The sequence below is a fragment of the Salmo trutta genome, unplaced genomic scaffold, assembly GCF_901001165.1.
Source record: "Salmo trutta unplaced genomic scaffold, fSalTru1.1, whole genome shotgun sequence".
In the NCBI taxonomy this organism is placed as follows: domain Eukaryota; kingdom Metazoa; phylum Chordata; class Actinopteri; order Salmoniformes; family Salmonidae; genus Salmo; species Salmo trutta.
Window position 1 is genome coordinate 28,547 of NW_021823302.1, and position 20,257 is coordinate 48,803.

General features: G+C 47.1%; 1 protein-coding gene and 1 long non-coding RNA gene across 2 annotated transcripts; both read left to right on the top strand.

The window, feature by feature from the left end:
• Positions 1-542: 542 nt before the first annotated feature.
• LOC115190079 (schwannomin-interacting protein 1) lies at positions 543-6,622 on the top strand. Its single transcript, XM_029748555.1, has 2 exons — positions 543-1,224; positions 5,627-6,622. Exons 1-2 carry the CDS (start codon positions 1,219-1,221, stop codon positions 6,560-6,562), a joined length of 942 nt encoding a protein of 313 aa, XP_029604415.1. The 5' UTR covers positions 543-1,218; the 3' UTR covers positions 6,563-6,622.
• Positions 6,623-11,233: 4,611 nt separating this feature from the next.
• Positions 11,234-16,034, top strand: LOC115190081 (uncharacterized). Its single transcript, XR_003877101.1, has 2 exons — positions 11,234-11,426; positions 15,939-16,034. It is a non-coding gene; the product is annotated as an uncharacterized LOC115190081 (long non-coding RNA).
• Positions 16,035-20,257: the final 4,223 nt, after the last annotated feature.

Consider the following 20,257-nt stretch of genomic DNA (forward strand, 5'->3'; position numbering starts at 1 on the left):
TGAGGATTTTTTTGCAAATCCAATTAGTTTCCCACGTTGATTCAACGTCATCACATAGATTTTTGGGGGATTGAAAGGACTTGGAAATAATATTGATTCAACCAGTTGTTTCCCAGTGGGTGTGCTGTGCTACTTTTGGATAGAGGTAGTGCACTATATGGAGAATAGGCCTTGGCCAAAAGTGAGATGGAGAATGAGATGTCAGAGGTCTCTAGCCAAATGTAGAGCACTATATGGAATAGGGTGTGATTTGAGACATGGCAGTCTGTGGTACCAAAACAGACCACAACCCTTTGGGCCAAAACACAGGTCTGTCCAGAAGACTAGATCTATCTTTATGAGCCTCAACACAGCGCTTCAATTACAAAGAACATGACAGCAGTATCCTTGAGATGTCCAAGGCTGCTTATAGCTTATGCATTCACAGTGTGACAGAAACTGTTCCAAACCTATTCAGAACACCAGGGCATCTTGAATTATTCAACTAGATATAGTGTTGGGCTCTTTCTTTCTCTCTCTCTTTCTCTCTCTCTTTCTCTCTCTCTCTCTCTTTCTCTCTCTCTCTCTCTCTCTCTGCTATATTTCTCTCTATGTCTCTTTCCCTCAATATACCATTCGCAAGGTCAGTGAGTGTAGAAGGCAGGGCTACTGTTCTGTCGTCAGTTTGTCCTCAGAGCAGCCTGCTGCGATAGAGCGCTGGAGAAGTTGAGACGCCGCTGTGGCAGGGAGCTTCTTTGCTTGTGTGTGAGCGTTAAGTTGAATGCACTGGAAAGCAGAGATATGTGCGAGGCTGACTTGTGCGGGCGATAAAAACGCGCGGAGAGAGACACATTCACATTCTCTCGCCAATCACTCTGTGAGTTTGTGTGTGCATGCGCTGAACAGTAGAAGCGACGTTGACGTCTGTACCGGGAAAGGAGAGAGGAGCGGCGATCTGGGAGCGCGCAATTATTTTTTAACTCATCTATTTTAGATTTTTTTAACGTGTCTTGTTTTTTACTCATTCTCGGGAGAGCTCATGGGTTGGGCTCCGCGGCGGATACACACAGAGCAATGACTGGACTGGCATACGCTCTCAACAATCTACCGGCTTTCTGTAATATCTCCGGGTAGCGGATAATATCCTCACCATCTCCCGAGTGTACTGACAAACAAAGATCCAATTGTTGTCTGGTATTGACTTTAAAATGTCTTGAGACAAGAGATCTTACAGAGAAAATGACAGTAAGTATTGGTGCTGCGTTTGTTGTTATGACTATTCAACCCATATGCTGGGCTATTTGTATTACCTTAATTTATGTCTTCTATAGGTCATCGGTCATACTAGATTTACTTAGAATAGGCTGTTTTCTGTCATTCAGACATTTTACTATAGGGCGTTTGCAGGTTAGTAGACTATCATTAGTACAGTCGCTGCCTGAGCTGGTTTATTATAGGGTATAGGCTGTCTTATTCAATAGCCTATATCAGCCTAACCATGGAGGGGTAAACATTGTTTATTGATATGTAGTGCAGTGTGGTGTATTGATAGGAACCCTGTCGTCAGTGTGGACTCGTTATTTTGGTTGTCATCTGCGTTGTGAAATTGGGTGGTACTGTCACGGCTGTTGCCGGGGGATGTGAGGTTTTTCCGTGACTTTTTTGGGAACATTACATCATTTGAGGATGAATGACTCTGCAGATGGTCTATCTGTTTATGAAGTTGATACAGTATTTTCCTGCATTAAAGGTTTGTATTAATTGGCATCGACTGAACATACTTTACCACAGCGAGTAGGCTAGAGCAGAGGTTTGTGTAGCCTAAATGACATGGGCGTTAAATGTAATCACCATTTAGCCGAATAAGCAAGTGTAAAACTGGTTTTGTAGCTTATTCAAAAGTACATTAAAATGACAGGGGTTTATGATTGTGGCCAGTGTCCCCTTCAAGACACGAATTAAACCCAAAACACCCGCCTTGCTGTCGGGGTGGGGTTCCGCGCAGCTGCAATTTGCATGTATTGTACGGCCAAATCCACCCAGTGTGGCTACGAGGTTAATCGGTGAGAGGATGAACCAACGCGGGTCCCACCGCTCCCCCGCCCGGCTGTCTTGACGGGATTTTTCTCTTTCTGAATCACTTTAAATAATAAGGCTACACATTTTACACGGACTCAAATGAACCGACGCCAAAAATGGTATTAATATGATAATACAGGAGCTGGAAGCGTCACTTTAATTCCGACGTATTAGATAGGCCTAGAGCAGTTCTATTCTCTTTATGATTATACAGGCTACGCTACGCTCTTTCCCACCAGTGGAGCCGTTGCCCTTTTAACGAGTCGCAGGTTGAGATTTAAAACGGATTCCCACGGCTTCCCCACTATAGGCTAAAGTGGTAGCCTACTTTAATGGCTGGAGATAAAGGAAACACGCCATGATCCCTTATCTAGCTTTTTAGTTCTAATGTACAGAGTAGGCTAATATAATCGTCTTTGAATAATCTCGGAATGGAAGGTAGACTTTCGAATAAAAGCGGCCGGATGGATCACTGAAAGAGCCGGTGTTTTGATGAGCATTTTGTTAAGGTTTGCTACATTGTAGCCACATTGTAACGAACTCGCACCACTCTTTGAACGGCAGCTCATGGATTCGTGACCTCGTGTAGGCGATATGTCACATGTAGCCAACACAACATTCTGATCTCGAATCTTATTCATAAACGTGACTGGACTCGGGGATATGGGGCGAGGTGCAGGATGCGCGCATAATGTCCCCACGCCTAGATGTCAACCAGCCTACTACGACATTGACACTAGGTGCAGCTATGAATCGGTGTGTCAACCCCCTTTTCAGATGTTGTCCTTATTAAAATAGTCCACATTCACAATATAAAATCAATGTAACGAAACATTGCCATTTTGCGAGAGTGTGAGTTAAAGTGAGCCACTATTGCCAACAGCTCGACTGTTGCCAGCCTGCCCCCCCCCCTCCGATTATACTGGTTTGTCTGGGTCTGGGAGAAGAAATGAAATAGCAGTCCCGGTGGATGTAGGGATGGGGTGTCAGAAAGGAATAGAATAATCTATCAAACAAGGATCTTTACTATAAAGAAATCGTAGTGTTATTGCCTAGAATGAGCAAAGAATTATAAAGATACTGAAATTGTCTTTAAATCCAAGTGTCTGGATGGAACAATGGTCCATGTTCCATAAAAAAATGGTTCATTAGGTCTGAATGAAGTTGTGTTCTGTATAGTTACACTGCGTGAATAAATTGAACGTCTCTAAGGAGTCACAGTTTTGAATCACTGGGTAGATTCATTCAGCTGGCGACTAACATCAGTGATGACAGACATAAAGTTAGGTGTGATGTGTATAGATTAGGTGCTGGTATCATTTAATCTGCAGGTCTGCATATAAACTGCATATTAACCGTTATTACATAGTTATAAGCAGACCTTAAATATTAACTCGTGGATACCATTTTTATGTCTCTGTGTCCAGTATGAAGGAAGTTAAGAGGTAGTTTCCCGAGCCAATGCTAACTAGCGTTAGCGCAATGACTGGAAGTCTATGGGTATCTACTAGCATGTTAGGTATCCCTTTGAGATAGGTGTTATCGAGTGTGGTTGGGGGGGGGGGGGGGGGGGGGGGTTACTGGTGAGGTGCTTGTCTATGTTGGTGGTTGTACTGATTGTTTTTAATGTCAGGGTTTGCAATTTTTATATTCAAATGTATTGCATATCATTTAATCAACACTTTGTGAACTCCATTCTTTGGTGTATTTCGAAATTAACAGGCCACAAGAAAAATGAAGGACAATAAACATCATCAATCAATCAGTCTTAGTGTGTTGGATGCATAACAATTCGTTTTTCCAGTTGTAACTTTGAATAAATTGCTGCTGCTTGTTTTTCATGAACTTTTAAAAGTGATGCCAGGCGCTGTGTTAATGCGGCCACTGAAAAAAAGAGGTGAAAATACTGAAAGAGGTTCAGGTCGTGCTGAGATTTGTGGAGGCCCATAAACAAGGCGGGCATTTTCATTAAGTTGGTAATCAATCAGACAGTGATTGTTCTGGCACTGGACAACAACAGCAACACACACTGTGGCCTCACACTGCAGACAGTCAAGGTCAGACAGCCACCCTGGACTCATCTGTTTAAGTCACTCACAGCCACCGCAATGCATGTTATATATAGAGCCATGGCAGTGGCATTCACCTTGGGACGATTGGAGAAAGAGATTGGTATTCCTCACATGGACCATTATTGTTGGGAAGACTTTGCCAAAGACACAGATAAGGAAATACATTGTGACAGCATCTGCCTCTGATTTACAATCTGAAATGGGAAACTATGTGATATGTGTGATGATAGGAGAAATCACCGCTCTCTCTCTCTCTCTCTCTCTCTCTCTCTCTCTCTCTCTCTCTCTCTCTCTCTCTCTCTCTCTCTCTCTGTCTCTCTCTGTCTCTCTCTGTCTCTCTCTCTCTCTCTCTCAATTCAATTCAATTCAATTCGCTTTATTGGCATGACGTAACAATGTACATATTGCCAAAGCTTACTTTGGATATTTACAATATAAAAAATAAATAAAAATGAGAATCAAAAATTGTCAACAGGACAACAGTAACAACAATAACCAACGGTCAATATAACCATACATTCAACAATAACAATAATCATACAGTTGAGGACATGTGCAGGTTTATTGGTCTGTCTCTCTCTCTCTCTCTCTCTCTCTCTCTCTTTCTCTCTCTCTCTCTCTGTCTATCTCTCTCTCTCTGTCTCTCTCTCTCTCTCTCTCTCTGTCTCTCTCTGTCTCTCTCTCTCTCTCTCTCTCTCTCTCTCTCTCTCTCTCTCTGGCTCAGCTGTTACAATGCAAACTTCAGATATAAACAAACAGGAGGAGAGAGTGTCTCAGGGAGGAGAGGAGAGGTTGTCTCAGGGAGGAGAGGAGAGAGTGGGTCTGGGAGGAGAGGTGAGGTTGTTTCAGGGAGGAGAGGAGAGAGTAGGTCTGGGATGAGAGGAGAGGTTGTCTCAGGGAGGAGAGGAGAGGAGAGGAGAGGAGAGGAGAGGAGAGGAGAGGAGAGGAGAGGAGAGGGGTTGTCTCAGGGAGGAGAGGAGAGAGTGGGTCTGGGAGGAGAGGTGAGGTTGTTTCAGGGAGGAGAGGAGAGGAGAGAGTAGGTCTGGGATGAGAGGAGAGGTTGTCTCAGGGAGGAGAGGAGAGGAGAGGAGAGGAGAGGAGAGGAGAGGAGAGGAGAGGAGAGGAGAGAGGTTGTCTCAGGGAGGAGAGGAGAGAGTGTGACTGGGAGGAGAGGAGAAAGTGCGTCAGAGAGGGACTGAAACGGTGCCAAGGAAATTAATTTAGAGGAAGGAAGTTCTACCGGGGCAGGAAGTGTTCTGTGGTTGTTGGTCTCAAACCACAACAGTAATCTCTGTGTGCACACTTCCCTAAATTCTCTGTTTGAGTCTCTCTCTTCCTCTCTCCCCTCCCTCTCTCTTTTTCAACCTCTATCTTTATCTCAATATCATCATTTCTCTTTCCAACCTCTCATTCTTTCTTACCTCTATTTATATATGTTTTTCTCCATTTCTCCTCTCCTTCCTTTCTCTCCATCCGTCTTTCTCTCTCCACTGCAGGACTACCGGGAGGATGGCATGGACTTGGGGAGCGACGCCTCCAGTCGCTCCAGCTCCGAGTCCAACTCCAACAAGGTGACACCCTGTTCTCCCTCCTTAGACCTGGCATGCCTGGGGGACTACAAGTCCTCCCCATCCCCAGAACTGGCAACCCTGGATGACTACAAATCCTCCCCATCTTTGGAACTGGCAACCTTAGAAGAGGACTACAAATCCTCTCCCTCCCTGGATCTGGCAACCCTGGAGGATGAGGACTATGAGGAGGATGAGGACTACCAGGAGTACAAGAAGAAGGTGATTGAGGAGTGGAAGAGTGAGTACGGGGACGACTACAGCTCCCAGCAGTCCCCTGGCCAGGAGGTGGGTGGGGTTGTGGTAGGTGCGCCAGGCGGAGGCTTCAGGAAGCCAGTCAACAGCCGCAGCCTGGCCGAGGAATTCCAGGATGTGAAGCCTCCACCCCTTCCTACTCACAGTGGACACACAGCCACCTTCGCTGCTGCCGTGCCTGAGGAACTGAAACAGAATGGCAACCTGATCCTGCCCCACTCCCCTACCAGGCCCCTACCCAGGGGCATGGGGGCCACCAAGCCCAGCCACAGGCGCTCCAGCCGGGTCAGAGGCAGCGTTGGAGGAGGGGGTGGTGGTGGAGGAGGGGGAATAGGAGGACGGATGGGGGGATACAGAGAGGAGGAGATTGTGGAGGAAGAGTCCCTGCCCACCATGGACTGGGCCGCTCTGGAGAGACACCTGGCGGGGCTGCAGAGCAGAGAGCAGGAGAACCGGAACCTCAATCACAACCACAGCCTGGGCAAGACCGCCTACACCTCAGTGAGTAGAGACTTTTGTCTGTGTGTATGTATGCAGGCATGTGTGTGTGTGTGTGTGTGTGTGTGTGTTTGCGATTTCTGTGACTTGGTGTTGGATGGTGTAGGATGAAGCATGGAAGCGTGTCAGTTGTGAGGATGTCAGTCATGGTGGGACAAATCCAGCCAGATATTGTATGAAGTGGTGCATGAGATCCCTCAGACATGGAAAGAGGTTATGGGTCACTAGGCCTGTGCTATTGTTGTTTTCCCAGATAGTAGAAAGCAGGTATTTATACAGGCAATAACTGCAACAGCACAATATATCTCCAGACTCCAGGTTCTAAAGGACTCCCCCCCTGCTGTGTGTGGGGGGGTTGTTTAACATGTACACTGTCTTGTTTTCCTGCTTTCTCTGTGATCCCTGAGGATTGCGTCATGTGGTAATCCGACAGTTATCTGTGTCAGGTGGACTTGGGGAATATTATATGTGTGCAGGAATGCTGGGATGAGGAGAGATTAGTGGGGTAATGTGGCACTAAGCTATGTGCTGCTGCTAGCTGTGTGCTGCTGCTAGCTGTGTGCTGCTGCTGCTAACTGTGTGCTGCTGCTGCTAGCTGTGTGCTGCTGCTAGCTGTGTGCTGCTGCTGCTAACTGTGTGCTGCTGCTAGCTATGTGCTGCTGCTAGCTGTGTGCTGCTGCCAGCTACAGTATGTGCTGCTGCTAGCTATGTGCTGCTGCCAGCTGTGTGCTGCTGCTGCCAGCTGTGTGCTGCTGCTGCCAGCTGTGTGCTGCTGCTTGGAGTCCTGACTCCTTCTCAGCTCCCAGTCAGTCTGCAGCTGGAGGAGCATGGAAAAACACTGCATGGCTGGGAAACTCCAGTCTGGGAGGGACCAGCACTAACACAGCTAAATTGAGGATCCTGATTAGTTGATTACGTTTAATCAGGTGTGTTGGAGCACAATAAAACCCTGAAGCCCCTGTTGTCCTCCCCTGGTCTACGGCCTGTGAGTATGAGGATGTGGCAGGAAACAAGACATTTGTTTTGGTGATTCTGAGTTTCGCCCAGCAGAGGCTGCTGTTGCAGTGTCATATGACTCGCCGCTGCAGGATTTCAGATCCACAAGATACATCCTGGTCTGGCACTGGCAGGTTGACAGGCTGCATATTGGAGTTGTTTTTTACATGACATCAACCAGGCATAGAGAATGTTGCTTCTGATGAATGTTTTATAGTTGATTGTCAGCTTGTGGGTAGGTGTGAAGAGGGCTGGAGCGATGTGGTTATAGAGTATGCTGGAATCTTGTCAAATCTGACACACACACTGTTTGTTGCCTATTGAGGTCAGCACTTTTGAGTCACTCTTGTTTAAATTTGTGTCTGCTTGAATTTGTCTTTTTGTCTGTTGCACTTTGTGTGTGTGTGTGTGTGTGTGCGCGTGTTGTTGGTGTTGTTGGTGTTTGTTGGTGTTTGTTGGTGTTTGTTGGTGTTTGTTGGTGTTTGTTGGTGTTTGTTGGTGTTTGTTGGTGTTTGTTGGTGTTTGTTGGTGTTTGTTCGTGTTTGTTGGTGTTTGTTCGTGTTTGTTGGTGTTTGTTCGTGTTTGTTGGTGTTTGTTGGTGTTTGTTCGTGTTTGTTGGTGTTTGTTGGTGTTTGTTGGTGTTTGTTGGTGTTTGTTCGTGTTTGTTGGTGTTTGTTGGTGTTTGTTGGTGTTTGTTGGTGTTTGTTGGTGTTTGTTTGTGTGTGGTCTGAGAGAGAGGAGGAGAGCAGTGGGGCTCCTTTGGCATGCTAACACCCAAGCCTCTCCTCTCAGTCCTGACAGACAATAGCTGCTGCTGCTGTCGTTGTGTGACTGTCCTGGAGGCCTCTATCTCCCTGAGGCATGTCTGGAATGTGGGGGGGGGGGTGGGAGGGAGAGGGGGATGACAGAGAGGGAGAAAGGGGGAGAGATGGTATCTCCAGTACCATGCTGTATCTACAGTATGGGTCAGTATTCATTACCTGTGTTCTCTGTGAAGCAGGAAGGTCAGCTCATGGTATTCAACAGGCCTTCTATGGGGGACATCTGCCTCCCCCCTACCACCTAACTCTCTCTCTCTCTCTGGGATAAGGGGCCGAGCAGGGGTACGAATGTCAGAGTACTGAGAGAATAGTAGTGGTTATAGTTATAGATGGCACACACACACACACACATACACACACACACACACACACACACACACACACACACACACACACACACACACACACACACACACACACACACATACACACACGCACATACACACACTTACATACACACACTTGCACACACTTGCACACACTTACTTGCACACACACACATACACACACATACACACACATACACATACACACTTGGATTGTATAAGGTTTAGTGACACAGGGCCTATAGATAATACATACAGTTTCCGGACCGTATACTAGGTCATGGAATTGTGATGTCCCTGCGTAGATAAGGAACTGAAAATAGCCGTGTAATCCTGACTGAGCTTGGAGGAGAGGTATCAGAGCAGAGACGAGGGTTGGACTGAAACAAGCTTATTTCCTGTATGAATTCCAACATCCGGAGCACTTCTGCTATTTTCCAACATGGGAATGTCATTGGGATACACAGATTCAGGATACTGTGAGAGGATGAAGACATGTCTTCATTGAGGATGGGAGTGTCTGGTGGGAGAGGAGAGGAGGGGGCTTCTAACATGTTGTTACATTTTAAGACATCCACTCAGGCCACCCACAGCCCAGCCAGACAGAGGGGAGAGGGGTGGGGGGAGGCTGGCATGGATGGGTTTGGGGTCCTCTGAGACAGCTTCAGAAGATCCTCCAAAACAGCTGGGCTTTTAAGAGGGCTGGAGGTAGTCTGTATACTTTATTAATGCAGACAGACAATATGCATTTGTATGTGTAATCTACAGTTTGCCAGATCTACATATGCCAGCTACTTGTACTGAACCTCAGCTACCATAGTAAGACCAGACCCTGGGCCAGTCACACACACACACACATCGATCCCTTAGGTGTGTCCGCTTCCTGCTAGCCGGCCTTTCATTGCCATGGCAACCGTCTCCACAGTGTTTGCCGGCTGGGAAAGGAAGTGTTGATTAATGTGGCTGGCTGTGTGGAGCTGTGTGGAGCTACAGTATGGCCACCATTCAGCCTGCCTGCTGCCTGCTGCCTGCTGCCTGCTGCCTGCTGCCTGCTACCTGCTGCCTGCTGCCTGCTGCCTGCTGCCTGCTGCCTGCTGCCTGCTGCCTGCTGCCTGCTGCCTGCTGCCTGCTGCCTGCTGCCTGCTGCCTGCTACCTGCTGCCTGCTACCTGCTGCCTGCTGCCTGCTGCCTGCTGCCTGCTGCCTGCTGCCTGCTGCCTGCTGCCTGCTACCTGCTGCCTGCTGCCTGCTGCCTGCTGCCTGCTGCCTGCTGCCTGCTGCCTGCTGCCTGCTGCCTGCTGCCTGCTACCTGCTGCCTGCTGCCTGCTGCCTGCTGCCCATACACCACAGAGACAGTCAGTCTGTTTCTGCATGACTCTGTGCTATTGGAACCATGAACCACTGGGGTTAATGGCTGTGTTTAGTTAGGGAGGACCAGCGGTGTGGTTTCCACTCTCTAATATCTCCCTCTTCCCCCTGGATCTTGGTTAGGAAATAGAAAGGGGAAAGAATTTGGGGTGAGGAGGTCGAGGGGTAAGGTGTAATGGCACGTGGCGGTCCACTCCACCCAAACCAAAACAATAATGTTGTCCTTCATAACCAGAGCCGAGGTTAAAGAGTGAAGACCTGTGTGCTTCAGAGGCTGTGAAATCATTTACCTCATAGGAAAGGTACTTTAATACACACGTCTGTATATTTAGTACTACATTTACATTTGTAAAGGCCTATAGGACACTCATGTCTGAGAAAATATCTACATTTATTCAGACACATGCACACACACACGTGCACAGATCCAGTCGTACCCTGTGGGTAGACGGTGTGCTCAGTAGTGAAGCTATGTTGTGACATGCAGCGCCCCTCCCATCACTCACATACCAGTGGAAGAGCAGGGAGACAAGGAGGGTGAAGCTCAGCCTGAAGGTACATGTTTAGAAACACACACACCAGAGGAGGCTGCTGAGGGGAGGACGGCTCATAATAATGGCTGGAACAGAGAATGTGTTTGATACCATTCCACTATTCCGCTCCAGCCGTTACCACGAGCCAGTCCTCCCCAATTAAGGTGCCACCAACCTCCTGTGGTACACACACGTACACCATATATGCAAGTCTGCACGCACACACACATAGTGTAATCAGTGGAACATGGCTTAGCATGTGTTCCAACGTCAGTTTTGTGTGACACACATACACACATACACACATACACACAATCATACTTGTACATATTTTCAAAACAATGTGCCTTTGAGCTAAATCACCCAGCATACATTGCAAGGATCAGCACAAGTCTAGCACATAGATAAAAACACTCAGCGATTGTTCAACATGCGAACACACGTTTCTGTCTGTTTGTATCTCTGCATGTGTAGCAGCATGTCTCACAGGACTCCATAGCATATCACCACACAGCAAAGACATGAATATGCACACTGACTAATGCTTCCTGATGAGTTAAAAAACCAAGCACATTGACTTGACAACACACCACCCACATCTACCCACATGCACTGATACACACGTTTCTGGCAGGGCAGGCAGCATCAGTGTGTTTCCCTGTCAGATTTTATCACCGGATCAGAGGAGGGATAAAAATATCAGCATTTACCATTGACCCTGTTAGATCAGCTCTGTGGCTGACTAAAGTAATGGAATGACAACATTACAGGGACGTTTTCCTCAAGCTGTCGCTATCTACCAGCACGCAGGAGAGACAAAGCCTGAATCAACAGAGGAAGAGTGGAACAAGCTGTCCTAGATAAGCTCACATGGCTGAGGAAACAGAAGTATGTAACAGAGCTAGTGTGTTGAAGCAAGGGAAGAGAGAGAGGTGGAGAATAGAGCCGTGGAAGTGAGAGAGACTTCTCTCAATCTCTCCTTCTCTTTTTTCTCTCTCGGCCTCTCCCAATGTCTCTCTCTCTCTCTGTTTGGACTCTGTGATTATGTGGTAGTTGTTCTGTGTCTGAACCCTGCCCTGAGCGCTCCAGTGCTAACCACTACCCTCAGACTGCAGTCAGCTCTGTGCCACGTTGAGAGAGAGAGAGAGGCGGGGGGAGAAGATTGTAGGATAAGAGAAGTTTCTAGTGCAGGCACTCATAGAGGATATATAGAACCACAAGCAAAACACTGGGGAATGATGATAGAGTAGAGGGAAAGATAGAGAGGGGGAACAAGAAAGAATGGAAGTTGGGGGAAGACAGAGAGCGAGAGAGAGAGAGAGAGAGAGAGATGAAGTGGTAGAGAGATAGGGCAGCAGAGAGTTGATGGGGGTTGGGTAGAGGGCAGTGGAGAGTAGATGGGGGTTGGGTAGAGGGCAACAGAGAGTGTATGGGGGTTGGGTAGAGGGCAGCAGAGTGTGATGGGGGTTGGGTAGAGGGCAGCAGAGAGTGAATGGTGGTTGGGTGGAGGGCAGCAGAGAGTGGTTGGGGGTTGGGTAGAGAGCAGCAGAGAGTGGATGGGGGTTGGGTAGAGGGCAGTAGAGAGTGGATGGGGGTTGGGTAGAGGGCAGCAGAGCGTGATGGGGGTTGGGTAGAGGGCAGCAGAGAGTGTATGGGGGTTGGGTGGAGGGCAGCAGAGAGTATATGGGGGTTGGGTAGAGGGCAACAGAGAGTGGATGGGGGTTGGGTAGAGGGTAGCAGAGAGTGCCTGGGGGTTGGGCAGAGGGCAGCAGAGAGTATATGGGGGTTGGGTAGAGGGCAGCAGAGAGTGTATGGGGGTTGGGTAGAGGGCAGCAGAGAGTGTCTGGGGTTGGATTGAGGGCAGCAAAGAGTGCCTGGGGGTTGGGTAGAGGGTAGCAGAGAGTGCCTGGGGGTTGGGTAGAAGGCAGCAGAGAGTATATGGGGGTTGGGTGGAGGGTGGAGGGCAGCAGAGAGTGTCTGGGGGTTGGGTAGAGGGCAGCAGAGAGTATATAGGGGTTCGGTAGAGGGCAGCAGAGAGTGTCTGGGGGTTGGGTAGAGGGCAGCAGAGAGTGAATGGGGGTTGGGTAGAGGGTAGCAGAGAGTATATGGGGGTTGGGTAGAGGGCAGCAGAGAGTATATGGGGGCTGGGTAGAGGGTAGAAGAGAGTGTCTGGGGGTTGGGTAGAGAGTAGCAGAGAGTATATGGGGGTTGGGTAGAGGGCAGCAGAGAGTATATGGGGGTTGGGTAGAGGGTAGCAGAGAGTATATAGGGGTTGGGTAGAGGGCAGCAGAGAGTATATGGGGGTTGGGTAGAGGGTAGCAGAGAGTGCCTGGGGGTTGGGTAGAGGGCAGCAGAGAGTATATAGGGGTTGGGTAGAGGGCAGCAGAGAGTATATGGGGGTTGGGTAGAGGGCAGCAGAGAGTATATTGGGGTTGGGTAGAGGGTAGCAGAGAGTATATGGGGGTTGGGTAGAGGGCAGCAGAGAGTATATGGGGGTTGGGTAGAGGGCAGCAGAGAGTGCCTGGGGGTTGGGTAGAGGGTAGCAGAGAGTGCCTGGGGGTTGGGTAGAGGGCAGCAGAGAGTGCCTGGGGGTTGGGTAGAGGGCAGCAGAGAGTATATGGGGGTTGGGTGGAGGGCAGCAGAGAGTGGCTGGGGGTTGGGTAGAGGGCAGCAGAGAGTGTATGGGGGTTGGGTAGAGGGTAGCAGAGAGTGCCTGGGGGTTGGGTAGAGGGCAGCAGAGAGTGTATGGGGGTTGGGTAGAGGGCAGCAGAGAGTAGATGGGGGTTGGGTAGAGGGCAGCAGAGAGTACCTGGGGGTTGGATTGAGGGCAGCAGAGAGTAGATGGGGTTGGGTGGAGGTGTTTGGTGACAGGGTTAAGAGGTGGGAGTGGATAGGCTAGGATCAGGTGGAGGGTGGGAGGGAGGGAAAGGTCCAGACCAGGGGAGGGATAGTGGGGTTGGAGGTGCTGGGGCTCCGGTGTCTGGTTCAGCCCCCAAGCGTCTGGGACTCTCCCTAATCCGCCTGTGTGTGTCAGTACCCGCTCCAGCACGCCCGGCCTCCTACACAGCTCTCACACACACTCCTCACACACTCTCGCTGTGGGCAGACCGTGCTGTCCAGGCTTCAAAGTCGGACTGTTTTCTCTACTGCTGGTGCTCTACACACGTTTCTGTTACTGCTTCAAGGTTCTGGCTTTTCTCCAGTTTTCCTGTGAGGATCGCCAGCGGCTGGGAAGATAGTTTTGTTATTAGTGGAGGAGTTTGCAGCTGAACCTTGGATTCCACACAGCAAGTTGGGCAGTACACCCAGGTAAACACTGTACACTCCTCTCATATCAGGGGTGGTCACCTTAGTATAAACGTTGTACTTTGGATTATAACTTGTTCTTTAGATCGTTTTGCACACTTTATTGTGCTTATCCTTTCTGACGAATGATATTGTCAGTTACTTCAATGTGTATATAGAACCTGAGAATGACGAGCCTGTGTGTGTTTCACCATAGACCCAGCACAGAGAAAGACCACGTGTCTTTCAGTAGCCAGAGGGCTGTTTTATATTCTCCAACACTGTCTGCTATGTGGCGTCTAACATAGAGCAGGTGGGTCTTGGAGGAGGAGAGAAGAGGGGAGGATCTCAGCCATGAGGCCTTATTACTACCTGGGACTCGCTGGTCAGGCTGTTCTCTCTCTCTCTCTGTCTTACTCAGAAACCACCCCTGTCATCATACTTAGTTTCCTGTGCTATTGACTACATTACTACCATACCCTCTTTCATGCCATGTTTCCACCTGAGAGAGTTTTGACCTGACTAAGATCCAGTTTGAACCAACACATTATGACAGTCTGGCAACGCTGTAACTCTGTGGTAATATAGTCAGTCGGGCGCCGTCCTCTCTGCTCTGTTGTCTCTGTCTGGCGGTCGTGACTTTGCAGTGGACACAATCAGAGGTTTGTTCTGTTCCGCGAGGGGTCTGATTTAGCTGTTTGCCTGGAGCAGTGTTGTCTTGTGGTGGAGGAAATGTGCTTGAGGACTAAACCACCTGGCAGCTACGTCCCAGTGACTTGGTTTGTCTGGAGCTAATGCCGCTGGCTCTCTAAGCGTGTGTGGTCAGCCCTGTATAAGTCCAGCTCGTGTGGTTTGGTCAGGACCCTGTATGGTCATTGGTGTTGTGTGGGCATGTTTTAGGCACCTTGAGAGTTTGTGGCCAAAGAGCGTCGGAGGCAGTGGGTGGAGAACTGTGCTGTGGTCCAGCTGTCTAACATGACCATGTGTCTGATCACACACACACCTGGCCCTGACATTACAAACTTTCACTGATACGGTCTACAGAGAGGGAGCAGAATACTGTTCACGTACTGGACAACACATGGAAACAAGTATGTTGCAGAGTCATCAGGTTTGGCTCTGGTGTAAGCAGCTAGACAGGACTGGCACAGGAAACACACAGTCACATTCGCTCTCAGTAAATGTCAACGTGCAGTTCTATCAGTGACCCCGCCTAGTAATGACATACTAACAAACACACACACACTCACAGCTTGACTGCTCTTCCCTCCCTTCTACATTCAATCTATCTCCCTGGGTATCAGTTCAGTGTACACCACATAGCCTAGATAGCCTGGGATAAGCAGTTAGGTGGGATGTCATCAAAGCGAGCCAGCTGCAGTGCGGAGTCCCGGTCGGTGTGGAGGGAGACCAGAGCTACGCATTCCATCAGCGTCTCTCATATACACACACACACACACACACACACACACACACACCCTTCCTCTGATTTAGTCAAGGTGAGTTATTGAGCTCCTAGAGAGAGCAGAGAGGCGTGGAGTTGTTCACTTAATAAAAGTCTAAATGTAAATATACAGTACAAACTACCAGCATCGTCATCAGAGAAATGCCTACCTTTCTGCTAACCTCACACCTACCCTTGACCCAATGTATTGTAACTAGATCATCCACCCTACTGTATACTCACCCTCTGGCCAAACACCCTTTCACCCCGACTCCCACTTTTCCCCCTGGTTCTCTCCCCCTCCCACTCCCTGTCTCCCCCTCCCCCTTTCTCCCAGTCCTGTTCCTGGCTAATTGTCTTTTTCCTCAAGCTGTCAGAGTACATTACGGCCCCCTCTCAGAACAAGCAGAATACAGCAGGAGACCATTTTCTCTGCCTCCCCTGCCTTCCCCTCTCCCCCCTAAGAAAAGGTGGGCTGGTGTGATGAAAGGGCGGAGGGGCTGAGAGTGGCAGAGCATGGTGCAGAGGAAATGGGGATTTATGTTGCCGTTAAGAGCTGGGTTATAGCTCTGTGTCTGTCACTCAACATTCTGCACCGTCACTGCAGACCAGAGAGAGGGAGAGAGAGAAACAGAGAGAGAAACAGAGAGAGGGAGAGTACTGTTTTATAGCTTGAACGAGAGAGGAAACATCACAAAATATGAGAGGAAAAGAGCAAAGACCTATAGCTTATAGTATGGGAAGAGAGAGAGCAAAGACCTATAGTTTATAGCATGGGAAGAGAGAGAGCAAAGACCTATAGTTTATAGCATGGGAAGAGAGAGAGAGCAAAGACCTATAGTTTATAGTCCTGGGAGTAGAGAGCAAAGACCATATTTAATAGCTGGAAGAGAGGAGAGAAAAGACCTATAGTTTTACTCGCATGGGAGAGAAGAACAAAGACCTATAGCTTAGACATGGTACGAGAGAGAGCAAAGACCTATAGTTTGATAGCACATTGTAAGGAGAGAGTCAAAGACCTATATTTTTAGCATGGAAAGAGAGAGAGCAAAAGACCATAAGTTTTATCATGGGAAAGAGAGAGAGCAAAGACCTATAGTTTATATCATGGAAGAGAGAGAGCAAAAGCCCTATAGTTTTAGCATGGTAAGAGAGATCGCAAGACCTAATAGTATTATAGCTGGGAAGAGGAGAGCAAAGACCTAATAGTTTTGCAGGGAAGAGAGAGCAAAGACCTCTATTTTATAGCATGGGAAGAGAGAGAGAGCAAAGACCTATAGTTTATAGCATGGGAAGAGAGAGAGCAAAGACCTATAGTTTATAGCATGGGAAGAGAGAGAGCAAAGACCTATAGTTTATAGCATGGGAAGAGAGAGAGAGCAAAGACCTATAGTTTATAGCATGGGAAGAGAGAGAGAGCAAAGACCTATAGTTTATAGCATGGGAAGAGAGAGAGAGCAAAGACCTATAGTTATAGCAGGGAAGAGAGAGAAGCAAAGACCTATAGTTTATAGCATGGGAAGAGAGAGAGAGCAAAGACCATAGTTTATAGCATGGGAAGAGAGAGAGCAAAGACCTATAGTTTATAGCATGGGAAGAGAGAGAGCAAAGACCTATAGTTTATAGCATGGGAAGAGAGAGAGAGCAAAGACCTATAGTTTATAGCATGGGAAGAGAGAGAGCAAAGACCTATAGTTATAGCAGGGAGAGAGAGAGAGCAAAGACCTATAGTTTATAGCATGGGAAGAGAGAGAGAGCAAAGACCTATAGTTTATAGCATGGGAAGAGAGAGAGCAAAGACCTATAGTTTATAGTATGGGAAGAGAGAGAGCAAAGACCTATAGTTTATAGCATGGGAAGAGAGAGAGAGCAAAGACCTATAGTTTATAGCATGGGAAGAGAGAGAGAGCAAAGACCTATAGTTTATAGCATGGGAAGAGAGAGAGCAAAGACCTATAGTTTATAGTATGGGAAGAGAGAGAGAGCAAAGACCTATAGTTTATAGCATGGGAAGAGAGAGAGAGCAAAGACCTATAGTTTATAGCAGGGGAAGAGAGAGAGCAAAGACCTATAGTTTATAGCATGGGAAGAGAGAGAGAGCAAAGACATATAGTTTATAGCATGGGAAGAGAGAGAGCAAAGACCTATAGTTTATAGCATGGGAAGAGAGAGAGCAAAGACATATAGTTTATAGCATGGGAAGAGAGAGAGCAAAGACCTATAGTTTATAGCATGGGAAGAGAGAGAGCAAAGACCTATAGTTTATAGCATGGGAAGAGAGAGAGCAAAGACCTATAGTTTATAGCATGGGAAGAGAGAGAGAGCAAAGACCTATAGTTTATAGCATGGAGAGAGAGAGCAAAGACCTATAGTTTATAGCATGGGAAGAGAGAGAGAGCAAAGACCTATAGTTTATAGCATGGGAAGAGAGAGAGAGCAAAGACCTATAGTTTATAGCATGGGAAGAGAGAGAGCAAAGACCTATAGTTTATAGCATGGGAAGAGAGAGAGCAAAGACCTATAGTTTATAGCATGGGAAGAGAGAGAGAGCAAAGACCTATAGTTTATAGCATGGGAAGAGAGAGAGCAAAGACCTATAGTTTATAGCATGGGAGAAGAGCAAAGACCTATATTTATAGCATGGGAAGAGAGAGAGCAAAGACCTATAGTTTATAGCATGGGAAGAGAGAGAGCAAAGACCTATAGCTTATAGCATGGGAAGAGAGAGAGCAAAGACCTATAGTTTATAGCATGGGAAGAGAGAGAGAGCAAAGACCTATAGTTTTAGCATGGGAAGAGAGAGAGAGCAAAGACCTATATTTATAGCATGGGAAAGAGGAGAGCAAAGACCTATAGTTTATAGCATGGGAAGAGAGAGCAAAGACCTATAGTTTATAGCATGGGAAGAGAGAGCAAAGACCTATAGTTTATAGCATGGGAAGAGAGAGCAAAGACCTATAGTTTATAGCATGGGAAGAAGAGAGCAAAAACCTATAGTTTATAGCATGGGAAGAGAGAGAGCAAAGACCTATAGTTTATAGCATGGGAAGAGAGAGAGAGCAAAGACCTATAGTTTATAGCATGGGAAGAGAGAGAGCAAAGACCTATAGTTTATAGCATGGGAAGAGAGAGAGCAAGACCTATAGTTTATAGCATGGGAAGAGAGAGAGAGCAAAGACCTATAGTTTATAGCATGGGAAGAGAGCAAAGACCTATAGTTTATAGCATGGAAGAAGAGAGCAAAGACCTATAGTTTTATAGCATGGTAAGAGAGAGAGCAAAGACCTATAGTTTATAGGTATTGGGAAGAGAGAGAGAGCAAAGACCTATAGTTTATAGCATGGGAAGAGAGAGAGCAAAGACCTATAGTTTATAGCATGGGAAGAGAGAGAGAGCAAAGACCTATAGTTTATAGCATGGGAAGAGAGAGAGAGCAAAGACCTATAGTTTTATAGCATGGGAAGAGAGAGGAGCAAAGACCTATAGTTTATAGCATGGGAAGAGAGAGAGAGCAAAGACCTATAGTTTTATAGGCATGGAAGAGAGAGAGCAAAGACCTATAGTTTATAGTATGGGAAAGAGAGAGAGCAAAGACCTATATTTATAGCAATGGGAAGAGAGAGAGAGCAAAGACCTATAGTTTATAGCATGGGAAGATAGAGAGCAAAGACCTATAGTTTTATAGCATGGGAAGAGAGAGAGCAAAGACCCTATAGTTTATAGTATGGGAGAGAGAGAGCAAGACCTATAGTTTATAGCATGGGAAGAAGAGAGAGCAAAGACCTATAGTTTATAGCATGGGAAGAGAGAGAGCAAAGACCTATAGTTTAGCATGGGAGAAGAGAGAGCAAAGACTATAGTTTATAGCATGGGAAGAGAGAGCAAAGACCTATAGTTTATAGCATGGGAAGAGAGAGAGAGCAAGACATAGTTTATAGCATGGGAAGAGAGAGAGCAAAGACCTATAGTTTATAGCATGGGAAGAGAGAGAGCAAGACCTATAGTTTATAGCATGGAAGAGAGAGAGCAAAGACCTATAGTTTTATAGCATGGGAAGAGAGAGAGCAAAGACCTATAGTTTATAGCATGGGAAGAGAGAGAGCAAAACCTATAGTTTATAGCATGGGAAGAGAGAGAGCAAAGACCTATAGTTTATAGCATGGGAAGAGAGAGAGAGCAAAGACCTATAGTTTATAGCATGGGAAGAGAGAGAGCAAAGACCTATAGTTTATAGCATGGGAAGAGAGAGAGCAAAGACCTATAGTTTATAGCATGGGAAGAGAGAGAGCAAAGACCTATAGTTTATAGCATGGGAAGAGAGAGAGCAAAGACCTATAGTTTATAGCATGGGAAGAGAGAGAGCAAAGACCTATAGTTTATAGCATGGAAGAGAGAGAGAGCAAAGACCTATAGTTTATAGCATGGGAAGAGAGAGAGCAAAGACCTATAGCTTATAGCATGGGAAGAGAGAGAGCAAAGACCTATAGTTTATAGCATGGGAAGAGAGAGAGCAAAGACCTATAGTTTATAGCATGGGAAGAGAGAGAGAGCAAACCTATAGTTTATAGCATGGGAAGAGAGAGAGAGCAAAGACCTATAGTTTATAGCATGGGAAGAGAGAGAGCAAAGACCTATAGTTTATAGCATGGGAAGAGAGAGAGCAAGACCTATAGTTTATAGCATGGGAAGAGAGAGAGCAAAGACCTATAGTTTATAGCATGGGAAGAGAGAGCAAAAACCTATAGTTTATAGCATGGAAGAGAGAGAGCAAAGACCTATAGTTTATAGCATGGGAAGAGAGAGAGGCAAGACCTATAGTTTATAGCATGGGAAGAGAGAGAGAGCAAAGACCTATAGTTTATAGCATGGGAAGAGAGAGAGCAAAGACCTATAGTTTATAGCATGGGAAGAGAGAGAGAGCAAAGACCTATAGTTTATAGCATGGGAAGAGAGAGAGCAAAGACCTATAGTTTATAGCATGGGAAGAGAGAGAGCAAAGACCTATAGTTTATAGCATGTAAGAGAGAGAGCAAA